This window comes from Microtus oregoni, unplaced genomic scaffold (assembly GCF_018167655.1).
Source record: "Microtus oregoni isolate MIOR12 unplaced genomic scaffold, Mior012 000003F_ref0000135, whole genome shotgun sequence".
In the NCBI taxonomy this organism is placed as follows: domain Eukaryota; kingdom Metazoa; phylum Chordata; class Mammalia; order Rodentia; family Cricetidae; genus Microtus; species Microtus oregoni.
Window position 1 is genome coordinate 60,848,623 of NW_024543062.1, and position 27,704 is coordinate 60,876,326.

A 27,704-nucleotide genomic window follows, 5' to 3' on the forward strand; every position below is an offset into this window, starting at 1 on the left:
GAGATATAGACACCATTTAATAACTTCAGAACCATTTCTCTAGAAACTTTCGAGTACACTTTGGAAAATACTAACATTTGTCTATCTGTAATGTACCAAATGATGCCTTTTTGTACGTGAATTGAACATTTCATGGCACCTTTTAATTAAAAATAACTTTATTTTATTACAAAAGCAGTTTACGTAACTCGGACATTTCAGCATGGTTTTACTATCCAAGAGAGAATTTTTCTCCAGAGAAATACATCTCTTGGTTTGTAATAAAACCAATGAAAACATTTCAAAATGCACTGCCATAACATCATTGTCATCTTTTACACACATCGGCACTTATGCTCTACAAATTTAACTTAGGGTGATACTACTACGGATATTAGGCTTAGGATTCAAGTCACCTACACGGCTAGCAGCACACAGAACATACATGACATTCTGATTAAATACATGCAAAATCCTCACACACAATAAATAGCTTCATAAAAATACCATCTGATCATCAGAAAGGAGTGTACTTCAATGCAGAAGGCAGCCCTGTCCTACAATGTGCTGCAAGCAGCCGAGGGAAAACTGCCTACACCAAGCAGGGCATGGGGCCTCCCTGCAGGTGATGCGCATATAAAGCAAGCTGCAAGTTGGGAGACACTGAACTGCCTGCAGTTCCCATCCCACTTGGGTAACCGTCTCCAGTATTGTCCACAGTATAAAAAAAAAAATGTAGAAAAAGCTGCGTTTCGGGACTTTTCTTGCTATACTATTTCTCTGCCCAACAAGTGAGCATTTCAAGTGAAAAGGAAACAAATAAAAATAAAATGACAATACACTAGATTCTATTTGTAAGGTACCATACACGGTGGCTTCTGCATTGTTCCTCAGGGATAAGTAACAGAGGTGCATCAGGAGTGACAGCGTGTCTACGTTTGACAGTGATCTAGTTACAGCAACTGGATTCGTCTGGAAGGGGCAGCCACTCACTGACAAACAGAGACCACGCTGCATTTGTCAAGTATCGTGGGGGAGACCAGCTGGCCACAGTAGCGACAGCCAGACAGAGGCACCCATCGCAGGACCACTGCTCCTGCAGTCATGGCCACGGCTTTCCCAGAGACCACAAGGGCCATGTCTGCCTCTGCTCATTTTGAAATTTAAAAAGAAAAAAATCCCCAGTGTAACTTATTATCAAGAAGGCATCTTTATTTCCCGGTGGGATAGAGGTGGTCCCATCTAGCCTTCGTTCCCGACCCCTCAGGAGGTACGGAATCAGTCCTCTCTGGCCATGTGAGGCACAAGCCTCAGAGAGAAAACAGTAGCTACAAGAGAATGTAAAGGCTGGTCCCCTTTGGGGAAGCCTGGCAGCCAGACCCTGCCAAGAATATGGAGCAGGAAAAACTTCTCTACATAAAAACGGAGCCATGGATACTACTCTCCTGTCACCAGAGAAGAGGCACTTGAGAGCCGAGTTCCTGACAGCCTCTATCTACCTGGTCACCTGTCTCTTCTCTCATGGCAAGAGGTAACCACTGACACTCTTATTGCACTTTAGCCTGCTCGCCTCCAACGCATGCGCTCACTGAGCAAAAGGGCCTTCCTGAAGTTCATCCTCACCCAGAAACCAGTCCTAAAGCAGTGCATTCGCAGGTCGGGCAAATCTCCAGCTAAGGATGCAGGCGGTCCTAGGTAGAATATTGAATGCCTAAGTAAAATGGCATTTGCAAACTTGGGTCAACTGAGGTTAAGAGTTAACCGTTTCGGCTGCTGAAGAGTTCTGAGGCACCATGCAGTGATGAGCCTGTGATGCAGGAGGGAAAGAAACATAGTGAAGGTTTTCCAGGCCTCATTTCCAGAAGCCTCAAAGGAGAAGCTCCCGCTTAATTTCCTGTTCTAGCCTCAGTGATGCTGGCATCCCAGGCTTTTTAGCAGATCCAGTTCCTCGGAGAGGTCTGGCCTCAGCTCACACAATCAGGAGAGCAGTGTGAGGGACGCCACTGAGGGGCGTCTAGGCTCAGTCAGCACATTCTGTACTTCCTAGGAATCAGAAAGAGAAGCAGAGCCATTACACCACAGCCAAGAGATGAACAAAGAAAAGCCAGAAGAATCCATCCCCAACCCTCGTGCCCACATCCAAACGCATGTGAGGACACACTGGTGTGCCCGCACACACCTTGACTCTGGGGACTCAGGTAAACTTGAATGGCCTAGCCATGTAATAGCTTCTTTCACAGAGAAGCTGACCTTATGACAACAGTAGGGCACACGTCTGTGTCAGAACTGGACTCTAAGTTACATATCTGAGATATAAAGCAGAGGTGGGTTGGATCTCTGCGGTGATGAATGCTGTATCAGCCAAGAGACCACACATACACACACACACACACACACACACACACACACACACACAGTAGCAATGTAGCCACAGGCTATATGGCTTCTGAGGAGGGTCACAACTGTTATGGTTACCCCAGTCCACCCTGAAATCAGCAGCCAGAGTAGATCAACTTCTTCCCATGAACTGGTATTTAATGTTTACCTTGTAAGAAATTCTTTCCCTTAGAAAGCTTGTTTCTGAAATATTAAACGTGCCTATGAATTCAGTCACCCAGGGATCTTGTTAAAATCCTGGCTTAGTAAGTTTGGAAGGAAGCCTCTGATTCTGAATTACTAGTGAGCTCTGGGTCCTTGCTAGTGCCCTGTGGGGTAAGGCAAGAGAACAGTGGACACCCATTGGTCTTCTGCTCCAGGAATTAGGTACCATCTCATACCATTGGCTGAAGTCTGCTTAGAAACAGGCAGGACATATTTTAGAAACAACTGCTTGGCAAATTCTTAAAAAACTCCCAAAATTTTCTTTACAACATATAACAAAAGTTACATGTAGTGTGTTCTATTGTGGTTCTTAATTCTTGCACAAGTACAGAAGGCGCAAGGGACTTGACAACTAAAGTTGATGCACTGCCAATAATGTCCTTCCCACTTTCGCCCAGAAGGTGGTGGTAAAGAGCCATGCTTATGACCCTGGACTCCAGGCATTCTGAGAACTTAAACTGGTTTGCTAAGTCTCAGTTTGTCCAGTATGAGACAGTTTTGGAAGACAGTAGATGAGAAGAACTCAAATACAAACATCATCATCATCATCATCATTATCATAATAATAATAAAAATAATACCAGAAGCCTTCAGATAAGGTCAAGTTATTCAACAACTTTATTAACCCATTCTATACAGGCATGCACATAAAACACATTTTAAATACAACTATATACACATTAAATGGACCCAATGCAATATTTCATTATCAATATCACAAGAATAAATCAGAATGTTACTAAGGATTAATATCCTCACTTTTAGCAGAGCTGTGCCTAAGAAATCTGCAATAAATTCTGTTACTGGGCTTCCCAAGTTCAGCCCATTTCCATCCAAACCAGCAGTGCTCAGTCCCTCTCTGTATCACATGCCCCACTGTGATTGGTCCTTTGCTTTTGCCACAGGGAAATCACCACATCTGATGCCTCTTTAAAAACCGAGTCACCTGACTGTTAGTCACCCGGTGAGAGGCTTAAGGGAAGAACTACTCTGGCCCACTCTCGGGACCACTCTGTGAATGCACACTTCCCTCTGTAGAAGATTAAGGACAAGCACAGCAGACTAAAACCAGCAGCACTCTCAGTGAGGACACAGTGGCCCGTGACAGGGTCATCTGAGGACACATTAGGTTCAGGAACGGTGAGAAAAGGGAAGTCCTGCCTTGTAAGCAGCAGACCGGATGAAGCAACTTCAAGCAGAGTCAAAACTTAACTGCTACTGTGACTTCCATAAGTCACAGCTCTTACATTACCTTAGCTAGACTCACAAAATCACACGCAATCTACAAAATCATCTTTTAAAAAATAATGAGAAGTTGGTCACTATTATATAATAATTATCTATAAAAAGTCCAGTGTATAGAACTTCTTCATAAAGGAAACATGCAAAATACTCAGTTCCTTGGTTGAAGGAATTACAGTAATGTAAATAGACTACCAGTCAGGACAGAGACATGAGAGACAGGAGGCAAACAGACCTCTCGTCTTCTCAACACTACAAAATGAAATTCTTAGCCACACTTCCAATGAGTGTCCATCACTTCTAGGGAAAAGCCAAGATCAAGGCCTGCTACCTGGCTCAACTGTTACATAATTTTAAAATAAAAAAGCTTTAAAACACAAACAAAACGAATACAAGGAAAACTGGGTGACTGAGACTTCAACAAGTACAATGTTCTTCTGAGACTGGAAGGGTGGGGGGATGCACATGAAACCCATCACTGGAGCTACCTCAATTGCCCATGGGACTCCCTGTTCACCGGTCACTCCAGGCTAAAGAGCTGCTCTGGAACTCAGAGAACTCACATGTGTCCCAGAAGAATCATCAGGCAGACTTATTCCTTAACAATTACTGTTTTCTCAAATGAGGTGCCTGAGGATTAACTGTGGCTTTCAAAGAGGACTATTCAGATTCTTGCCTGAAGTTCCACCATTAGGTCTAGGAACACAAACATGCTCTTAGGAGCCAGCGGGAGTGGCGAGCACACACATAGCGTGTCTAGAGATGATGCAGTGACTCGTTTACCAAGGGAAGAGGCCCTACATCGATGGTCAGTAGAAACAAGATAGGACAGAAACAGTTCTCTAAATTTAGATTCTTTGGGGTTTCATTCAGCTTTGAGTTTAAAAATAAATAAATGAACAAATAAATACAAAATATTCCTTTCTCTTCCATTGTACACAGGTAGAAGTTACATAGGTAGATTCAAGTCTTCACCTATTCCCTCGAGAACAAAACTGAAAGCCTCAACACAGGGTACCCACAAGTCAACTCTTCTCCGTAGGGCTTGTGACACAGACACAAGCATAGCAGGGTAATCTCCTACCTGCAAGTAACAAGGGGAACGGGAAAGATGAGACGTGGGACTTCCCTCAACTCTGGAAAAAGAGTCCTTTCCAATGTTTTCCTGCTTCTCTGCTCTGCTCCTCTGAAGGATCTGGCTCTAAAAGCTCAAGGATGTTGAAACCCCTGCTGCTTCTCAGCTGCAACTTCTACTCCCTGTTATCCAGGGATAACAAAAGACTACCCCAGCTCTTCTTGTACCAGAAGCGAACTAACACAGGGGAAACCGAAAGAGCGAGGAGTAGACAGAGTCAGAATGATCATCCAGTGAACCACCCCTATAAACGGTTCTTACAACAGGGGAACCTAGCTCCAGGTGGTCAGCAAGTCTCCCCTTGCAACTAGATCCTTAATTCTTGGGTCAGGGTTCTTCCTCTCCCCACTCAATAGCTCTGAATTACTCTTACCTGGCAACAGAAGAAAGGACTGGACGCCAATTTAGACCAGAGCTGCTACTGACTAAGCAGTAGACAAGGGAACCATGTAAAAGTGCCAGCCCACATCTCATCCTCACACTGTGAGAAGACATCCCAAACCTTGGGGTTTCACATCCATAGAACAAGAAAACAGCCAGAAGGCAGGCTATCCTCTACCCCAAATCAGCTCTTCTAGCCTGTTTGCTTCTTTTACAAATATTAATTTATCAATTACATCTCCTGTCTTTTTTATTTTTACTTTTAGTATTTCATACATGAGTACTGTATTCTAGCCCTCCTACTCCCTGTCCAACTCCAAAATTTCCCCTACTCTCTTTCAAGTTCTTAATCCCTTCTAGTTGTTATTGTATTCATATGCATACATACACATACACACACGTGTGTATGAATGAAAACCCTCTAGATGAAGAGCCACAGGCAATCAACAGTTACTGAGAGAGGGAGACTCAGTCTTCTCCAGAACAAGCCCCCATAGGTTATCCAATCCCTATTGATCGGCCCTAAACACACACACACACACACACACACACACACACACACACACACCCATGCCTGGCTCTTAAGGGTTGGCTTGTTGTTATTGCTGTTTTGTTTGTAATCTCCAGGGCAAGGAAATTGAAAATGTTTGTTTTGTTTTATCTTTTTGCATGTGTTTTCCTAAGGCCAGTGCCCACAAACAGAGGTCAAAAGGGGACAATGAACACTACCTAACAGGAATTGCCAGTTTCTTAGTCTTGGCCAAGGTTCAGGAATCTAGGCAGTCTGAAACAGAATGAAGCAGCTATGTGGGATGGAAGGGTGGAGGGCTCAAGGCCAGAAGTCAGTAGCCTGTGATGATGACCTCCATCAGCTCATGGCTCTATCTCCGTGTACCTTCAGCTTGCATGAATTCTCAGTGTGGGCCCAAGGATACATGTTTAAGTCAGTAATGTGTTGCACATCGCCTGGAATGCCAAGGGAAAAGATGGGGCTAGAACCTAAAATACCTTTCTAACAAAGCAGCCTGCCTTTGAGGGGGTAACTCATTCAAAACTGTGCTCTGCTCCAGCGTCAGAACCAAGAATTCAGAATTTCCAGTCTGATACATACTTATCTAAGATAACAATATGCTGGTATTTTCTATCCAGCTTCATAAAGTGAGATTTAAAAAATATTTTGTTTAGTTTTATTTATGTCTATGTGTGTATGAGCTGCACATATGAAAGCACCTGGGGAGCCCCGAAGGGAGCATCCGATCCCCTGGACCTGGAGTTACAGGCTGCTGTGAGCACCTGACAGGAGCGCTAGAGAGGCAGAGCAGCACGGCTCCTAACATCTGGGCCATCGCCCCAACCCCTCAAGGGCCTTCTGACCCACAGTGCGCTGACCACTAAGGAAGTAATTTAAACACCCACATATCTAGGCTCCAATACAGAGATCTGACACAGTGCTCAGCCTGACCAAGGGAACCCAGGCAAGTATGTCTTTCAAACATTCTCCAGAACACTCTGAAGTCTGTCTCTGGATAAGAACCATGCAAAAAGCTTTTATCCCCAGACAAAATCTCATAGAAAACTGCTACCCTACTCTCACCAGTTGGCCCCACATGACAAACTGAGAGGTAGGGAGTCACCTGTCTCTTCTGAAGAGTCTCCTGAGACCCTTAGATCTGTCCCTTAGAAAAGTGAACTCAGTGGACTGGTACTGAGCTCAACAGACAGGGCCCTGGGCCACTGTAGAGAAAATCCCCCCTAAGCAATAGACACATATAAACTTCCGAGAGCCAAGCCTCAGGAGACAACTTGGACTACTGAGATAGTTTCTCAATATAAGCAAAATGCCCCAATAAGAGAGGTTAAATTCAAAACTTTTTTTATGCTCAAAAACTAATTTTTCATGTAAAAATTTAGCTTAAGGGAATTACTCTTAAAAGTATCGGTAAATGGTAAGCAGCTTTACTGAACTTATTGACCACCCTGCCTTCTGCCTGGAGACATTCAGGGCTCAATGTTGGATCCTGGTCCTTTACACAGTCCCAAAGGTCATGGGCTGCATGAAAGCTACTGGAATTGTGAAGAAACTGAGAGCCACAGGACAAAAAGTCTGAACCGTGAATTTGTAAGAACTAGACTTCATCCTACCCAGCCCCACTCCACAGCCAACAAAGGACTTTCTGGCTCCTCGAGTTAGTAACACAAACCAAAACATGCCCACATCCTTAGAGCCAGCTCCCCAGGACAGCAAGAACTCAGGGCTGTTTCTCATGGAAAGAGGCAAGAGCTCTCACCCTGTCCACTTGCAAACTCCAGGGCTTTCTGTGGATGTTCTGCAGCCTGGGCTGACCCTTGCAGGACCTGGCTGGAGAGGAAGGCAGAAGGGAAAGGAAAAAGACTCTCCCAGTGCAGATCCAGACCCACTTGCAGACAGCAACAATGGGGCTCAGACTCCTATCAGCCATCCCTTACTTTAAGACACCACAATGCCATGCATCACCCCAGACAACCCAAAGCGAAGCTGTAAGACACGGAAGTCAAATGGGGTATAGGGACAGATTAAAAGGACGCAGGTGAAGGACACATGGGTTTTCTATCTCCCTCTATTCAGCACTCCCTCCCATCCCACCCTCTCCCCCCCACCACACACACACACTTCACAGAGACATTAGTGGGTCAGACATGAGGAAACAGAAGAACCAAGTCCATGACTCATGCTTGGCTCCTCGTCCTTCAGACCATCCCATCTGGGAACCTGTCCTAAAAAGACCCAACTTGCCATCTTGCCCCCGGCTGAGGTGTTTACACTAGAGAATGTCTAAGGCTGCTCTGCACACGCATGAGCTCATATTCCACGTTCAGATTAATGCTGGGACTGGAGTGGGTATAAGTTAAATGACTTCTTGGCTGATTAGTGGCAAGGGCAAGAGGCCAAAGCTGGAGGGAAACACACAATTACACCACCGGAATGCTGACTTGGGTCTTCGGCTGGTCCGCCCCTTCTTGCATGTCCAGAGCTCGGAGAGGGCTGAGGGGCTTGAGGGGCCGGCTCCCAACACTGTAATTTCTTGGACGCCTTATTGTGTTCGAACTGGACAGAGGCGTAAAGCTGTTCCTTCTCATCCTTACAGGGGTTTGGCTCTTGGGGAAGTTGTGCTGATTGGAAATGGAGGGACACCACACACGTGAAAGCCACACCAAAACCTTACCCACGCTCCTGAGCCTAACCGTCTTCCTCCTGCTTCTCCACACACGGGGCCAAGCAGGGCAGAGTCTGGGCCCATGGCCCCAGAGGAATAAAAGGGTCATCACAGAAGACCTCTGGGGACCACGTTGAAGAGCAGTAAGGGAGTCAACAAAGGCGTTTGCTTAAGACCATACAAGTTACCAAGACCAAACCAAGGAGCTGACCTGCATCTGCTGACTATACTGGCAGTGACTCCCTGGACCCTGCTTTATAAAGGGAGACATCCCTGGGACTGCAGCAAGGGAGTTGATACATTTCACTTCAGCCAAACGCTTTCTATATTGAACTCAATTCCCAGGAGCTAACTCTCAGGGCTAAGATTCATCAACGAGACACTCATTTAGAAGAACTAAAAATCCCTTCATCTTTCCCTCTCAGAAGTAAGGAGACCTTTACAGGCCACGAATTCTGGATTTGTTTTCTTTGTACATAAAAGAAACCCAAGTCTCTGGATACAAAGATTCAAAGACTCAAGGCAACCAGGAAATACTTACAGTTGGCTTGTCACGATGTGTGTCCACAGCCTCCACATTGAGTTTAATTGTTTCCACTTTGCAACCTGAAAAAAGCAGGAAAGAAAAGCTGTCAGAGCTAGGCAAGGTGGTTGACTCCTGAAATTCTAGCACTTGGAGGCTGAGGCAGGTGGATTGTCATGAGTTCCACACTACCTGGAGTGCCAGGCTAGACTCAACTAGTCCCAAAAAACAAAACAAAATAAAACCAAGAAATAAACAACCAACTAAAAGAGGGTAGGGGTAGAGAGGACAAGGAAGAGAGAAAGCCACCAAGAAACAGCTCAAAGAAAACTTCAGTCCCAGCATGGTCGAGTACATGCTGGAGGCATACGTGTACTCCCAGAGAATTGCATATTCATATGCTCTTTTCAAGTGCAAGCTACTAATAGAGCATTCCTACTCTACAAAGAGCTGTCTATCCTAACATTCCTCAGTCCCCACCTCTCACCAGCTCAAGCTCATAGTTACCATAGGCCACAGGAGTAAGTTTGAAGATGGTGTGGAGAGGACACCTCAAGTACGGTAATTCATCTGAAAGAAGAAAGACCCGGTGAGCAAAGTCTTAGTATACAGAATAAGGTCATCTGAGGAAAGGAGGATCTAAGGGGCTCATGAGAATTCTTTTCCCTGACCATCCCCTGGAGCAGCACAGCCCCTCCCCTAAACTCGGCAAACTGCTGAGTGATAAGGAAGGAAATAAGGCCAATGTAGATCTGAAATGCAAGTTAGAAGGAAGGGGCTCTGCAGCCAAGGCCTCCTGGAAAGGACGACTATGGCCTACCCGAGCACTCAAAAGCAGTCAAAGGCTTCAAGCGGCCAGGCCACAGCAGTGCTTCCTGCTGCTGTTCTAAAACAAGTGCTCTACCCTAACCCGAAGGCTCAAGACAGTTCTAGTAACCAACCCGCAAGAGCTAGACAGACAAACTGCACTATTCAGCCACCCGCCTTGATGCTGCCAGCAATGCCAGCTGGAGCTGGCCCTTAGGCACATCAGGAAGCATCAGATCAGACATCCTCACTGCTGGCTTTGGTGGCAGCAGACTGGAGTGGCTGACCAATGGCTGCTGGGAGCTCCACACTGCAGCCTCAAGAATGCACTTTAATATGAGTGGAAGAAAAAAAGAGCCAGTGGTCAAGAATCCTGGTACCACCAAGTCCAGCCTTGTCCCTCTGTGTGTGCTTATCCCCTCCCCCATCCCTTCCCTCAGACAGCACCTGCTCCTTTATCCAAGAAGTAGGCCAGGAGGCAGCGCATGACAGCCTGGTGGGAGATGACGAGGATGTTGCCCTGACGCTCCAGCTCCATGATGACAGGCTCGAGTCGCTGCACCAAGTCCTGGTATGACTTCGGAACAAGAAAGGAGAGCTGGTGAGAGGCCAGGTGCATGCTGGCAGCCAAGTAGTTGGCTATGCTCCAGAATCGAGAGACTACTCTGGGAGGCATGGTGCCTCTGTGTTGCCTAATGGCTCCAGCCCTGGTTCCCTCAGACTATCCAGAGCTTTCAAGAGCAATATTTAGACTCAAAACCACAGTTCAAGAAATGCAAGTGTGAATTCAATGTACTTCTCTTTTACTCACAGACACTAATAGGCTTCCTGAACCTCTGCCATCACATGTCATTTACCTTCGGCACATGTACCCTAGGTTAGGAAGCCATTTCAGTAAGGACAGCAGCTAAAACATGGTAAGGAAGAAACCCATGCCCCACACTTACTTGGTCACTCTATCTGCTGTAGGAGTGGAGTAGAGGGAAGAGAACAAAAAAGGCAACATGATCACGCTCACTCTTAACATTCTCTGTCACCCTGTCCCCTAGAGAGCTTCAAAAGCTAACGAAATGTAAAGCACTAACTGTCTAGGCTGAATTAAGGTGTGGCTGGCCAAAGGCAGGAGAACAAAGGACTGTCAAGTCACCCCTTCTCCTCCCCTTTAGAAAAGTGCCCAGCCAAGCAGCAGGCAGCTGCTCCAAGTGAACAAAGCCTCACCTCCCCACCAGGGTATCGATATAGGTACTTCTCTTGATCTCGAAGGGCAAACTCCTCTGGGTACCGTTTCTCAATCTCTGCATATGTCATCTCCTCACACACGCCCTGCAAGAGCAATACCGACTCATCAGGACATGGGCGGGCCGACATCAACACATCCCAGATGAGGACCACGACTCTGAAGAACAGCAGTGCCTCACTATGTGTGGACACCATGTGCTGCACCTGCCTGTGGCCATAAGTCAGGGGTCACTAGGTGCCGTGGAAACGAGGCACTTCAGAGAGAGGTGGTTTCTCTAGCTTGAGCGGCCACTCTGTCCTACTATTGCAAGGAAAGCCACAGGTCAGCAAGAGTCTGCAGGACAAGAGGAGCAGGAACCAGAGGAGAGAAACTGAGGGGAAGAGAACCCTTGTGGAATGAATAAAAGAGAAGGAGGGAAGGAGAAGCAGCTAAGCTGAGCATGGTGGTCCATGTCTGTCAGCACAATATTTCGGATGCTGAGGCAGGAAGATCATTAGCTCTAACACAGGACAACCTGGATTAGAGTGAGTCCTGGTACCAATAAAACAGAAAGCAATATATATTTGAGCTAAGCAATAAAGAATGCCAAGAAAAATCTGGCTAAGTATTTTCTCAGAACTGCTGGCTGGATGATTAAAGCCAGAACTGGGTAATTAGGAATTACAAAATAAGTCCTTGTTAGCTCCAGTCTCTGCAAGCACCAGCGGTTCAGTTAAAGACTGGAGTGAACCTCACCTTGGGTTCAGGTACGAGAGCAGTCAGGAAGCCCTGATGAGGAGTAGTTAACCCCTTCCTCGTCTAACCTCTGAAATGACTGGATTCAGGTTCCTCAGTTTCTAGTTGATGATTCTAGTTCTCTAAGCTCCTCAAACTGTAACTTCTGGAAGTGTCGATGAGAAACCCCCACTCACAGCATCAATCTCATTCAGGATCTTCCACTGCTCGTAGGTCACCCCGAGGGACTCAGCGGTCTGAATGGTCCTCTTCAACTGGCTCGTCCACACCTTGAGATCCTGGATCTCCTGCTCCTCCAGAAACTTCTTCAGAGCCTGAGCAAACTAGGGTTCAGAAATAAAAGCTAAACAAAGAAAACCCACCACACCACACACACAGTACACACAGAGACTACTAGTCATGGTCAAACTATAAACCCAAGAGGAAATGAAATTCAGCTGGAGGACTCTGTGTCACGTCACACATAGTGCCCAGTAATCTCTGATGGCTGAATGATCACAGCAGAAAGGGTCTCAAGTGACCCGCACTTCAATCCAGAGTTAGGTACAGTAAGCAGAGAACATCCTCAGCACTGTCAGTGAAACCACAGCCTAAGCCCAAATGGGATTTAAGCAGGAGGGGATAAAACAGATGACCTCCACCACGCCCTTCTAACTCTAAGCTCAGGAAATCCAGCCTGCTGGCTAACTGCTCACCTGCTTGCCTCGAAGTGAAAGGCCAGAGTCACCCCCAATCTTTCCCAAGAGATTGAAATCACTCTCTCCATGCCGGCAAAGGTAGATGGTGCGAGGCTGGACGTGGATATTCATAAGGTAGTAGACAATTTTACTCTGGATGTAGTCCTGGACTCTGTTGACCAGGAATCTCTGGCCTACGTTTATCACCTTGATGAAAGACAGATCCCTGGGATAGGGTACGAAGAAGAAATTCACAGTAAGAACATCTGAAGCCAGGAGTGAGGCGGTCAGGGGAGCAAGGCTATCGGCACCTGTTGAAACACAGTGCTTTGGAGGCTAAGGGAATAGGGCTTGAGTCTGACCCTGACTCCAAACAAATGAACAAAGTGTATGGGGAGAATGAGTTGTATACTGACTGGTAGACCCCTATCAGCCCTTCCTTCTCTCCCAATCACTGCCATATTTATAGAACAACCAAATGTTAAGAGATAGATTACATCTTTAAATTAAGACAGCATACAATTTATTGAACATCCAACAAGCATATACTCTCTCCTTGGTGTTTATCCTGTACCATGAAATATGTGTAAGTATGGAAAACAGAATCCAGGCTTCCCAGACCTAGACTAAGTGACTTGAAGATTTTGCTAACTTCAAATTTTGGTGAGACAGACACATGGACCCCCACATGACGTAGTCAATATCTAGACAGAGCAACAACTGGAAAGGGGGGCGAGTTAGCCAGGGTACCTATTGCACCCTGAGCCGCCTAATCAACCTCTCTCAAAGACACTGCTGCTATTTGCTTTGTGGCCAGAGGATTTTTCTTAAAATTAAAGTAATGAGCGCTTATTCAAAATAATGATCAGGAGAAAAAGATACAATACAGTAAATCACCCACTGACCTACCACCAGAGATAAAATCTATAATCACATATACTTATAAACATAAATATCCTTCTGGAATATCTCCTGATGCCACATCTAGGGCAGTGCCGTTCAGTCACTTATTATAGAAATGCTCCTCAATATTTGTATTCTGGGAACTCCATGTGAAGAAAATGAAAAGCTCAAAAATCTAATGAGCTTGTTGCAGTGATCTAACACTGTGCTATGCACACTTGTGCTGGCTGGTTTTCATAATCAACTTGACTGGGCACAAGAGACACACCCCTGGGTATGTGTGTGAGAATGTTTCCACAGAGACTAAATAGGGGAGGAACCCTCGTCCTGACTGGACAGGTCTCGAGGGTCCTGGACTCAATCAGGAGAGAAAATGGAGCGAGGCATGGGGCCTCACACCTGTGACCCCAGCACTAGCACTGCCCTGTGCTCAAGGATACACATACACAGTGATATCTTGACTCAAAAAATGGGGTAAGAGGGGAGACAAAGTCAGGTGAGCGCTACTTCTCTGCTTCCTGAGCCTCTGAGGTAAGCAAGCAGCACCCTTCCACTAGCACGAGTGGGAGCCAGTCCTGCTCCCATGTTTTCCCTATCATGGGGGCTGTTACATGCTGACGAGCAATCCAAAACAAACTCCTCCCAGAGTTTCTATGCCAAGTGTTCTGCCACCGTGAAGAGAAAAGTAGTGGGTATAATATTATTTCATTGAAATATAATCCCAGCACTATGGAGGTGGGAGAAGAAGGGTTAGGGATTCGAGGTTATACTATATAATATATAGCAAGTTAAAGGCAGCATGGACTGTGTCTCAAAAACCCAAACACACGATCTCGTAAGCCAGTGTTCTCACAGGTTTCCATATATACACTGCTTTTCTGCAAGATTGGCTTAACATTTCACTATACCCCACACCAGGCAAATCAATCTATATTACATGCCTCGCTGCCATGAGACATTACCACAGTCATGATGGCTAGCACTGATCAGACATTTCTCCTTCATCTAGGCAGTGTCCCTGAATTTATGTAATATATATGTAATAAGCATATATATTAAAATACAAATTATGTATGATAAACTTTAAAATGATGATGCATCTCTAAGAGATATCCTATAGCATTCTAGTTCAGACTTGCTAAATCTGGAGCAGCACTTATTAACTTAAGATGATTTGGGTCCCTAGGAGACATCTACCAATATCTGAAAACATTTTAGTTGTCACAGTTTGGAGGTGTTCCCCTATAACAAAGAATTCCATAGTTCAAAATGTCACTAACACTTAGATGGAAACCCTTGCTCTTGAGCAGTGGTTCTCAACTTTCCTAATGCTGAGACCCTTTAATACAGTTCTTTATGTTGTGACCCCCAAACATAAAATTTTCATTGCTACTTCATAATTGTAATTTTTCTAGTTATGAATCATAATATAAAATGTTAACATGCAGGATATCTGATATGTAACCCCTGTAAAAGGGTTGTTCTACCCACAAAGAGGTCCCAACCCACAGGTTAAGTATGGATATGTAAAATATACAACACACATAAATATCTGTGCTGGATAGTTTTATGTCACCTTAATATAAGCTAAAGTCACCCGAAAGGGAAGAACCTCAATTAAGAAAATCCCTCGGTAAGATCAGGCTGTAGGGCATTTTCTTAATTAGTGATTGACGGGAAAGGGTCCAGCATATCGTAGTTGGTACCATCCCTGGGGTGGTGATACTGGGTCCTATAAGAAAGCAGGCTGAGCAGGCCATGAGGAGCACCCCTCCATGTCCTCTGCATCAGTTAGCTTCTGCATCCAGGTTCCTGCCCTGCTTGAGTTCCTGTTCTGACTTCCTTCAGCGACAGACTACAATATGGAAGTGTAAGACTAATAAACCCTTTCCTCCCTAGCTTGTTTTTGGTCATGGTGTTTTATCACAGCAATGGTAACCTAACTAAGAAAGTATCCCAATAAAAACCTTGTTCGGTGAAATGACATAAATATCATAGGTTTAGATTACCAGAAACAATTAGAGACCAGCAGGGAGAATGACACTTTTCCTCCTGCCTCAACCCTCAGATCATGGTGTTGAACCTTACTTATCATAGTTGTCTGGGTCAAGGGGCTGGTAAGTGACTTTGTAGCACTCGATTCTCTTCAGAAAGTCCTCCATCACATTCTCCCTGTTCCTTTCAGGGTAGTCAGGGCTTGACACCTTTACCTCCTGAAAGCACAGGAACATAAGGGCCTGGTCAGAATTCTGTTCTTAACAGCCTCCGACAAACAGCCGCTGCTAAAAACAGAAGAAGTCCATACACAGCTTTTCACTAGAGCACTGGCATTCCCCACTCACTGGACTCCCTCATCCTGTCCTGTGACCCTGGCAACCAAGAAAGAGAAGACAACTGGGGAGTCATGTGCCTGCCTTTGGCCAAAGGACAGAGGGAGTCACGCTGCTAATACTACTTCTGAGCCCTGGCCCCTTTATGTATTTGCCCGCAAACACAGAATGGGCTCCAATTTCCCCCTTCTGCTTCGCAGAATAGGGTATATGACCCGGTATTTGACTTAGGAATTACTGCCTCTTCCTCAAATAAAGTAACTCCAGTTCCTATGATGGGAAGACACCTCTAGAAAAGCATACAAAGATGCCTACTTGGCACAGAACAGAAAAGCCTATCCAGTGAGTACTGTCTGGTGCTGTGGCCCACAGGGCATAAGAGTGCAATAGTCAATGCTGATCAGAACATTAGACTACTACTGAATAAATAACCTTCCTATCAGGGTGACTGAACAGGAAAAAAGTCTAATCTGGCACAATATCTAGGTCTTACCAGCAGGAAAGATCAAAACACAAAGCCAGAACACCCACAGTCTAAGGTGTTCCCCATTCAGCAACTCATTTTTAGTGTATTCCCCGCAGGCCCAGGTTCTTTTCCCAAAAGAAGAGTATAAAGGTATAAAATATTCTCAGATAAAGAAGATCTGTTTGCTTCCTTCTTTCACTACCCAGAATCCACACACACACACCACACATATACACACATACCACATATACCACACACATAAACCACACACACACCACACACCACACACACCACACACATAAACCACACACACACCACACACACACATAAACTACATACACACCACACACACACCACACATACCACACACACACCACACACACACACATATCACACACACACCACACACATAAACCACACACACACCACACACACACACCACACACACCACACATACCACACACACACCACACACACCACACATATCACACACACACCACACACACACCACACACATAAACTACACACACACCACACACACACCACACATATCACACACACACCACACACACCACACATACCACACACACACACACAGACTGAGTGACTACAGGTGACAGGGATAACACTCACCAGAATATTGGCAGCAATGACATCAGGGTCATCACAGACAGATTCCACAAAGAATACCTGGCCATGGAGCAAAGGCATGATAAACACGTCAAAATGTCAGGTTGTTAACTGAAAGCACATACTCACCTACTCCACCCAGCTACCACACCTTCAAGATTCATAAAGTGGCCTTCAAGGCCTCTTCCTTTAAAAACAGATCTTACCACATACCCTGGACCTTACAGGCCAAATAAAGGTCAGAGAAAGGATCTAAACAAAAACACTTGAGGCCTCGGCATATGCCCCAAGTGGACAACCAGACAGCTATCCTAATCCTGTGCTCATCAGAGTCAAAGGGATCGACAGTCCCACCTCTCCATCCTAGCTCCCACCCCGCTCCTGCCTTTTCTTAAAGCATAGTCAGCCCACCTTGAAGGCATTCTGCTCAGCAAAATTCAAAATCATGTCCCTCCTCTCCCGAGTGGTATTGGTAGCATCAAACACCTAGGCAGAAAGCATACAAAGTAAATGAACAGGAGGAGAAAAATGAAACGGTGCCCAAGGCGGACTCCAGGTGGAGATAAATAGCCAGGATGCTGGGAGAGTGGCAATGAAGGGGAAGCAGACGAGGCTTACCGCAATCTGCCCACTCTCTTCAGTAAAATAGGCCTTAACATCTTCCAGTGCTACCAGAGCACACTGTCTGCCATGAGAACAAAGGAAATCAGCAAAAAGAGCTAAGATCAAACGAGGCTGGAGACAACACACACAGTGTGGGAGTCACTTCCCACTCGATTTCTTTACGGATATGTTTCCCCTAACTAAATCTTTCAGCTTTCCCATGGAAGTTTACACACCGTCCTACAACTTCCTCCCTGTCCAATTTATAGGCCTTATACCTCTTTAGGCATCACACAAAAGCATCTTCTAGAGCCCTGTCTGCTACCCACCTAACCCAAGCTGATCTTATAAACGAATCACATCCATTAAAATGCTCCTAAGACATTTCAGGAGGAAAAATGGGGGCCCTCACACATTCAGTCTCACACCATTAAAACAAAAAGAAAAGACTCACTTGCGGATCTTCATAGCCTCTTCATTGTCATGACGAAAGAAGTCATAAGACTTATAGGACTTGACTGCTTCACGCCGATAGACCCCAAGATTAAACACTGCAGGAAAAACAGTACAATGGCCCCACTAAAGGAGACGTCTTGGCCTAACAGAGTGGCCCATGGGATGGAAAAAGCACCATTGTATGTCAAACAATACCAAACTAAGACAAGTTGGGTTAAAGCCCTGATTTATAAGAAGAATGTGGGCAAGTCTAAAGCTGAGCTTCTCTCTCCTCAGCTACTCTCTAAGCAGGGTACCACTAAGGTTCAAAGACAGGGCACATATGCTAAGGGTTCTGAAATATCATATTCTCATTAATTCTGAAAACTTCTATCAAAATTAGGATGATCTGTCTAGGCCTGGAGGAGACATGTCTGAGGACAGGAAACAAATCCAGTAAATGAGGAAGCAATCTTGACTTTCATCAGAAGCATTATAGGACCTCGCTGTTAGAAAGACTAAGTCTCCCAGAGGCCTGTGGGGCTCCAGAACTAATCAACCCCCTTCCCAAGGGATGAATGGCCTGCACCTACCTTTGGTGGGTACCCCAATCCAGTTGAGGTAGCGTGTTAGTTTCTTGGACACGTAAGTTTTACCCCGGGCTGGCAAACCAATCATAACAATGAGGGTTGGGGAGTTGGTCATGTAGGAAGCCCATGCTAAAAGAAAATGAAACAGGCAGAGCTAAATGACTACATGTCTCCTGAGCTTTATGTCTACATGAGGAACTTCATAGTCATCATCACAGAAATCTACAGGGCGAAGGTTCAGGAAGAATGAGATGGCAAACTGTGGCTAAATTTGGCATATCCTCTTGAAACAGAGTTAAAGTCATGCAGACTTCCATAAAGTACCCACACCCAGGCATTTTTTTCCCAAGTCTTCAGAGAGTTCCCAAGATGGGAAAAAAAAATAGTAAAGATTAGGAAGAGAGAGAATGCTAATAACATTGCAGCTACGATTCTATCACCCCAAACCAGACTGACTTTAAGAGAGTCCCAGATCCTCCCTGGAGGATCCCACAAATCCCTCCAGAGCCAAGGCAAACCTTTGATGCAAAACGAACCCTGCCTCGAGCTGTTTTGGCCACAACACTCAGGTCATGAACTCCTCCTCCACTTTAATCTCTAAACCACAGTGATATTCGGTAGCCAAAGCCTGCAGGATAAAGGTCTGAAGAGACTCCATAAAGGTTCGGATCCAGCACAAGACCTGGAGGCCTGCCTGCCTCGACAGCTCACACGACGGCAGATGACTGGTGGTGCCCTTTCCGTAGGGATAACCTCTCTCCTTTACAGTACAGGCTCCTTTACAAATACCAGGGCCTAGACAGTTAGTGACTTGTACAGCACAAACACTGGAATCCAGACCTGTGCTTCCCAGACAGTTTGTCTCCCTAGCAAGAGGCCGTTTTCAGTTTGCTCACGGGACTGTCTCCTCCCTGCACATGCTGCCCCAGAGCGGAGGTGGAGAAAAGACCTGCACCTCATCAGCTCCTTTCTTGAAGCCAAGCCCCAGCTGATGTTACCAGGGAAAGCTCAGACTGTAGGCTTTCTCCATTGAGAAAGACAAGAAAAGGGGGGAAAAACTACCTTAACCTTCTGCTTCCAGCTCCTTTTCCAAAGGGATCCTGCAACATGTGTCACCTAATGGTGACAACGCCACTCTGAGGCCAGGCATCTTCAATGCTTCAGTGAGACTGGTCTCACTGTGCCAGAAACTAAGACCGAGGGGCATTTTCCCACACATGTGTACTAAGGGTCTGCATCCTCGTTACAATATATGTGCATTGCTGCTGGGACACCTCCCCGTTTCCAGGGATCACGGGAAGAAACATCCTAAAAGGGAGATATGGCCCACCATGATGTGGGAGGAGAAAGGCACCCACCTAATTGATCCACAGTTCAGAACCCACTGGGCTGCTCCCCGCCTTGAAGACGGCCACTTCAGTCTCCTTAGAGTCTTTACTTTGTTTAGCTTTTTTTTTTTAAGCATTCTATTAAATGTCTCTATGAATTCTTTCCTTCAACAAGAACTAGGAGACCACTGACCAAGAGTCCAACCCCTGTAGCACAGGGGAAATTGCTGACTCTGGACAGGAGCTCCAGCAACATAGGTCACGGAGCAGTCTAAGCAGCCTTCATCTCTATCTACACAAGGAGCTAAGAGGTGAGTAAACAGCACCTTGTAGGTCTGTGGGCATTAGTCCCTGAGCATGGACCCCAGCAGGCAAGAGCCTGCCTGGCATTAGGTCCGAGCAGTCTTCATGCTCTTCAGCTTCAATGCATTCTCCTCTGAGCATGGCTGACTCGGCTCATTAGCCGCACTTGTGGGCCTCTCTGTCCACATCTTCTAGCCCATTAGGCACGTCCCCCAGAGGAGCTGCTTCCCTCCCTGAAGATCAGAGAGAAAGCACGCTTAGGAGCTGCTCAGAGAGAAACCAGAGAGGAGCTGCTCTGTGTTCCCCATGCTGGGCAGAGAAAGCTAACAACAGAAGGAAACAGGGTTGGACACAGGCACTCCATATCCCAACTGTTCAGCACGGCGCCTCCTGCCTCAGCCTAGAGCAGCTACGTGTGCGCAAGCACATACACACACACACACACACACACACACACACACACACACAAGCATGAATGTGCATGCGCGCACACCCACATTCCTGCTAAAACCAGGGCTTCTCATTTTCTATGGGGAAAAAAAACAAAAAACAAAGACAAAAACCCAAAGACTATTCCCACCTCACACTGCCAGCTGGTAACCCTGGGAGCTTGCCCTGTTAAGTAGAAGCACCCCTGAGCGTGAATGCAGGGACTTCACACACTGACTGACCTAGAGATACACAGCATCTCTTGACGTAGAGTGGAAAACTGTTCCAACCCTGAAATTCTTCTATCATTTTTATACTGAGTTAAACTTTCTTTACCTAGTTTACCAGGCTTCAACTCATTTTCTCTTTATAAACATGCCTAGTCAAAATGAGAGCCTTACAGTTTCTTTCACATAAATGGAAAAACTAAACCCCAGAGAACTTAACAGTTTGGCCCATAGGACCACAGAAGAAAGTCAAGGTCAGGCTTCTTGACCACATTACTGATCTCATGACTGCCTATTCAGCCTTATCTGCTAGTTCTTGGCCATCACTTTAGCACCTAACAAAAGGTCCCGTGGAAAACATGACTATGTTCTCCAGCTTATCTGGGAAGATGTCTGGGAGGGGCCAGCAATTAGGACGGTTCCTGGTCCCCTCATCATCAAGGACATTTTCCATTATCCACATTAAACAGGCCCAGTATTTTGAACGTGCAACCCATAAAACATTATCATTACTGCTATCTTAATTTTATTCATTAAAAGTTATAAAACCTGATTATCTACTGCTGTTTTAACTGATAAGTATAAAAGAATCAAGTTCAAAGAACTGTACCCAAATACTAAGAAAAAGAAAACTGAGGTTTCTGTCAGGCAATGCAGCCTTAGTTAGGAATAGCCAACCTCCAGCAAAAGCATCTCTTGAGGCCCGAAAGCTTCAAGGAACACATACAACACGGCCGAGGAACACCACTGGGTCTATAATGCTCCTTTTACTTCTGTGAGAGCACTGCTGATATGAGCATGCAGAAGTATGAAGGTGTCCACTGAAGCATTCTTTGGGACAGTTAATTGGTTGAGATTCACTCAATGTAGAAGGAGGTCAATCTGGATTCGCCAACATGAGAAAACTAAAAAAGAGCAAAATGCGTCCTAACTACTTACAAAGGAAATGGCATCAGAACAGAGTAAGTATATCATAAGTCTACCTATGTTTGGTAATGGGATACACCAGAACTAAACACCTAAGAGAAGTGAATTTAACAGAGATAAGAGAAATTGGAAGAGATTTTACTTTCCATGTTTCCTTTTGGAATTAGGTGAGTTTTCCTCAACATGTACTACTTTTGTAAGTAGGGTTTACATACTTGTCTTCTCCAGATCTATTATTCAAAATATTTTAAAAATAAAAGGAAACCAAAAGATGAGAAAGAGAAAAAAGGCTTAATAAGGAATGCACACAAAACCCTCACTTCCTGCTCTCAGAGACTCCTGAGACCACTCACCTAGGTACCTTAAAAGGACCCCAGCCAGCACACCTACAACCCCATCCCAGGAACAACTCAAGTCCCAGTAAGGCTCCTTGGAGATCTTGGCTCCTTATAGTCATTCTCTGGCCTTGAAGCAAAGTCCAGTCACTCCCCAGACTCAAAATTAGCAAGCAGGTGTAACAAGCAGCAAAGAGACAGCAGCTGAGCTATAAATAAAGCAGCACAAGGCAGCCAGGGAGTCTATAACAACCTACCTTCTCCACATCATGCGGAATGGTGAGTCCAGGTCTGTCAACTCAGGAATGATGCCTACTGCTCAGTGAAGTTTAGAAAAAGAACACAGTAACAGAACAGAACAGGAGCCTATGTATCTACTCTCGTTAGGAGGATGGACCAGAACAAGACGTTCAAACTGCTGAGTCTTTGCAGGGCAGAGAAAATAAACTAATATTCTCCCAAGGATCTCGCAATCTCAGTCCAACCATGAGATAAGAAAGGCAGGGTACTAAATGACAACTCAGAGTCCTTGAGCTGGGGAGAAAGAGCAGTTTTAAAAGAGCAGAGATTAGAAAAGAACAGCTAGGGCCAGGAGCAGGGAGGAATCTAGAGAAGATAAAGGAGACCTAGAATTGGCTTCATAATCAGAAGCACCAGGTAGAAGAGTGATGGAGGGGTTAGGGACGCAGGAGCAGCTACTGGACAGTGAGGCAGAAATGTGAGCCAGCTGGCTCTGATGGCACCCCCATCCCTCTCCACTGTCTTTGGGATTACATACTCTAGTAACAGGGGTACATTCCCTTTAAGAGAGCCACACTGGGTCAGAACATGTGAGTAAAAATACTGCCAAACAATAGGAAACATTCTTCACTGAAAAACACTTCTTTACCAGGCTCTTAAATGATGAGTATAATGAGTCTAATTCTACTTATGTTTCAAGAGTAAACAGAAAAGGTAGAGTCACTTGTGAAAAATGACACGCAGCAGCTACTTCCGTCGCTCATCTGAGTGCTGGTCTGTATGGACTTATCTAATTCTCACCTCACTCCCAGGAGAACCGTTTGAGTATTTCCACTTTATAACAGAGTAAACTAGGTTGAGTGGCGGTGGACACCTATAACCCTAGCACTCTGGAACTAAGGGAAGCAAATCACATGTTTAACGCTGATCTGGACTACATAGTGGGACCTGTTGAAGGAAGAAAAGAGGAAAGGATAGAAGGGGGCCACAGGGGATAGAAGGCCAAAGGGGGGGGGGAGTAAACTGAGGGAGAGGAACGTTAAACAAATTGCTCACGGGAGCACAGCTAGGAAACAGTAAAACCACTATTCAAACCCAAGCAGTGTGACTGAAGGGGCTACAAGTAAGCACCTTGCTGCCTAGTTTACTCACAGTTTGCCCTCGGGACTGGCTTCCTGCCCTGGCAAAGAAGGGAGACCCTATCCACAGAGGTATGCCAAATTCAGTACTATGACTGCATCTATCCAGGACACATCTCATGGATGGCAGAGAAAAGAGCACAGAACAAACAAGAGCATGACACCATGACGGAGCCTCTGGGGTAGAGTGCCTGGTCTCATGCTGACCTGGTCTCATGCTGACCCCACCCCCTTCCACCCGCCACAGACATACGCACTTCTTCCTAAAACGAGAACTGACCAGAAGGGTTCCAAAAGAAGGTGTATTCCATAACGAAGACCAAGAGTGCTAAAACGCTTCTGAGGGTTCCAGAACTATCTGAGGACCAATGCCCTAGTCTTTTAGGGAACTCTAGAACCTTGCTTAGGAATGTAAAGTCAGGGGAAGGAGAAAAGATTCTTCATTCCCCTGCCACCATTTCCGCCATCTCTGCACTTAGGTGAAAGAATCTGCAAAATGCAAGGCTAACCCTGTAAGAATGTAAGGCACCCAAGACACTGATAGTGTCAGGGCTCATTCCCCTCAGGCCCTAAGTAACAGGACCTCTAAGAGTTTATACCTGCTTGTTTTCTGAGACAAGGTCTCAAGTAGCCCAGGCTTACTCTGAGCTAAGTACCTAGCTGAGTACAACCTTGAACTTCTGACCCAGCCTTTATCTCACCAGGGCTTGGACTAGGGGTGTGTACCACCCTGCCTGGCTTCTGCCCGCAACAGAGTATCGCGGATCTAGAACACAGTCCAGGAGATAAAGGGAAACTGAGAGACTGACAGCCCCATGTTAGTCCTGTACCTTGACACTCGGCCATCCTACGTGTATAACAACTTGTTCTAAGCTTCCAACATCAGGCAGGTGCTCCCATATCTAATGAAAGCAGTAAGAAACTCTGGACCACACAGCAGTCAAGCTCCAAAGACACAACTCACTAAGCCTACTTGTTTGGGGCAGGAAATGGCCCACTGTAGACTTTGTTTTAAATCCTCTGTCTGATGTGGGATTCTTCTCTGTATGCTGTGAATACCATCGGTGAATAAAGAATCTGTCTTGGCCTGTTGGGGGAGGGGGGAACTAAACTGAATATTGGGAGAACAGAGGCAGAGTGAGAGAGAAGCCATGTAGACCTGCTGGAGATAGACGCCGGAACTTTTCCCCGTAAGCCACAGCCTCATGGCAATACACAGATTACTAGAAATGGGTTAAATTAAGATGTAAGGGTTAGCCAATAAGAAGCTAAAGCAATGGGCCAAGCAGCCAAGAACCAATGAGCGGCCCCCTCCAACAAACATCAGACACAGTGGCACACATCCATACTCAAGAAGTTAAAAAAGGAGACTTTCATGAGTCACCGGGCAACCTGAGTTACACAGTGAGTACCCAGCAAGCCAGGGCTCTGTAGTAAGACCCTGTCACAAAATAAACAAATGTAAGTTGTCATGCCAAAGAATTACTATTTGCTCCCACAGTGTGAGAGCGTCTAGAATACAAATACAATTCCAGGACAAAAAGAAAAAAAAAAATCCTACGAGGGGGCTGTCTTCCAGAACTCACAGCATTTCTTCCCGGCCTTCCGAAGGTTTGAGGTGTGAGATTTACAGCTGCTGCTGCTACTGCTGCTGCTCCTGTGTTCTGCGGAAGATGAACTATTCCCAGACATGGTAGTTCTTCAGGAGGCACCTGGGGAAAGAGAGAGAAGAAAATACAAGGAAAGCGTCCCTAAAAATAATACAGAGATTAGTGTGATACAAGCAAGGAGCCCTTATGGAGATTCAGGTCCAGCCTCTTCCTCCCAACTCAGACACTTGTTCTTGGACAAGTCACACACCCGACTGCTCGCCTATAGAGCCACACTCCAACTTTGCATTTGCTTGCTGACCTGTTCACACTTATATCTCAGATCCTGCAAGTCTTCCAACAATCTTTTAAACAGAAGATTTTCCTATCATGATTACTCCATTTTGTTTTATAAACAAATCAAAGATAACCAACTAAAGTTCTCCAATTTTCTTGACCTCACATTCTAGTTTTAAGGCTATGAAGAGAACAGAGGAGGGAACCAGAAGTGATGTGGAGGTGGGAATAAGGGCATTGTCAGGAAAGCAATCTCGAGCCAAAGGTAAAATTCAATCTTGCAGAGAGAAAAAAAATGAGAATGGGAACAGTGGTGAGAATAGAAGGGCAGGGGCAGAAACGTGTTCCCTGAAGGATGAACTGTAACCGGACTGGGATATCCCTAGCAGGTTCAGTTCTCCTCCGGTGTTCTCCGTTCTCAAGTCCTCCTCCCTACCCTCTCCTATTCACCCCTTGGGATCAGCGGAAGAAAATGACTTACCTGCACAATAAGTCTTGGGTCCTAATATCAACTAAGGAGGGAAGGACCGGGGCTCAGGTATCAAACCCAGATAGATACCGAGGAGCTCGCTCACTCAAGACAAAAGGTACTATTAAAAAACAAAACAAAGCCAAAAAATAAATAAAATAAAACCCTTGCACTGTTCCTCGCCTGACAGTACAGATTCTTCAGTGCTCGCACCAGCTGGGGCTCAGCGTCCCTGAAGGTCTGCACGCCCAGGAGTGCCGGGAGAGCTACACTTCCCGAATGGGCTGAGCACCACCGCTCTGCAGCTTAACCGCGCCCGCGCAGCACCCCATCCTCAAGTCCAGACTGCTCAACTATCGCTCACCCTATTCGACCTGCCCTATTCGCCCTCCTGGCTGTGGACCTGGTGTCGCCACCGGAGCGCCGCGAACCAACCTGGCAGACTGACTCAAGTCCCGGCTCCCGGGGTGGGGGCAAATCACGTGCTCCGTTTGATTCCGCCCACCCGCGCGTCAGCCCTCACCTGGAGGCAGGCTGGACCAATGAAGCATCTGCAGGGCAGGAGGCGGGCTGCCGGAGAAGCCGACTTAGCTTCGGGAGGACCTGTGATCGCCTAAGGCTGCCAGTTCCCAGACCAGCCGACTCAGTGGAGCTTGGTGGCATCGTTGCTTGGGAACAGATTGAGCAGGAGGCGGGGTTTACAAAAAGCCTTACCTTTTTTTCTTATTCTCGCGAGACCTATTTGACTGACATCTTGAGTGGGGGTAACTGGTGAAAACGAAGATTAACGCCTTCACTCCTGAATCCCAGCTAGACTTGATGGTTCCCAAGACCGGGGAGGTAGACATTTGCTTTTAAATATGCCTTGCTGGCTACTAGGGTGCAAGAGCTAACTACAACTTATGATCAGATCCTAGAACCTAAGCCACGCATGCTTGGAACCAGGAGCGTTCCTGGACCCAGGTGACTCCAAATCACGTTCCTTATTTCCTCCCACTACCCTGACCCAGACTATATTATCTATGGTCGTATTGAAGAACCAAGGAGGAAAAGTACACCTGATTCTGGTGTCGGGGTGGGGAGGAAAAGATTGGCTGTAATTGAGTCATGGGGGGGGGGCTGTTTCAGTGGGTTTTCCACGTTCCAGAACTACTTTTCAAAGTTACCCCCAGCACACCGTTGGTGCTTGATTCCGTGACAGTCCCGTGTGGGAGCGGGGCGGGGTGGTTACTGCTTTAGCTAAAGGCTGAAAACTGAACGAACGAAGGTGCTTCTACTCGTTTCTTCTTTACCTGGATATCAGGTCATCTTCCAGACGGCCCGAGTATGCGTTTTTACAACCCCAGCGTGTTAGAGCATGCTATAAACCCCGTCATTATTTGGCGTTTACTGTACACTTTTTTTTTTGAAGTGTTAAGTCTCCGCCTCTCAGCATACAAAGCTGGACAATGGCTAGTGTGCCTGGAGTGTCTAGTGTGTCTTCTTCCCCGCCTTCTGCCTCTCAGCCACAATGAGGACTTCCTGTCGGGATCCCAGGAATCGGACTGGAATCGGGGTGACGGCAGTTCGTCCTCTTTGACACTGCCACCACCTGTGTGAGGCAATCGCCTTAGGCACAGCTGCTGACCTCAGACAGTCTTTCTGAGGTGGCAGAGGGACGCTTTCAAGTTCGTCTCACTGAGGAAGTCCGGTCGTCCGGTCCTCTTAGCCTCGATGAATCAGTTCGGTGCGGCCACGAGGCTCGTGAGCAGTCCCTGACTGCTTGGCAGGTCCTGTGACCTTCCTTGGCATGTGTTTACCTTCTCAACCGTGAGTCGGCTTTTCCTGGTGTTTGAAGGGCTGCTTTCATCATTTCCGACCTCCCTGCAAGGTGACTCTTGCTCGGCTAGACTCGGGAACTCCTTCCCCGCCCTCCTCCCCGGAGCATAAAGGCTGGCGGACGCCAAGGGC

General features: G+C 46.2%; 1 protein-coding gene across 9 annotated transcripts; it reads right to left on the reverse strand.

The window, feature by feature from the left end:
* Pfkfb2 (6-phosphofructo-2-kinase/fructose-2,6-biphosphatase 2) lies at positions 1-27,665 on the reverse strand. Of its 9 annotated transcripts, none has more exons than XM_041648384.1 (18): positions 27,047-27,606; positions 26,278-26,422; positions 24,986-25,111; positions 18,475-18,600; positions 17,901-17,997; positions 17,462-17,528; positions 17,255-17,329; positions 16,847-16,903; positions 15,506-15,630; positions 12,533-12,740; positions 12,014-12,160; positions 11,081-11,185; positions 10,310-10,439; positions 9,563-9,625; positions 9,074-9,138; positions 8,309-8,488; positions 7,627-7,693; positions 1-2,022 (listed from the first exon to the last, which is right to left on the reverse strand). In XM_041648384.1, exons 3-18 carry the CDS (start codon positions 25,089-25,091, stop codon positions 2,000-2,002), a joined length of 1,641 nt encoding a protein of 546 aa, XP_041504318.1. In that variant the 5' UTR covers positions 25,092-25,111; positions 26,278-26,422; positions 27,047-27,606; the 3' UTR covers positions 1-1,999. The 9 variants fall into 9 exon arrangements, with proteins under 9 accessions (XP_041504318.1, XP_041504317.1, XP_041504319.1 ...); XM_041648383.1 differs by having other exon boundaries at positions 7,627-7,697; XM_041648385.1 differs by lacking the exon at positions 7,627-7,693.
* Positions 27,666-27,704: the final 39 nt, after the last annotated feature.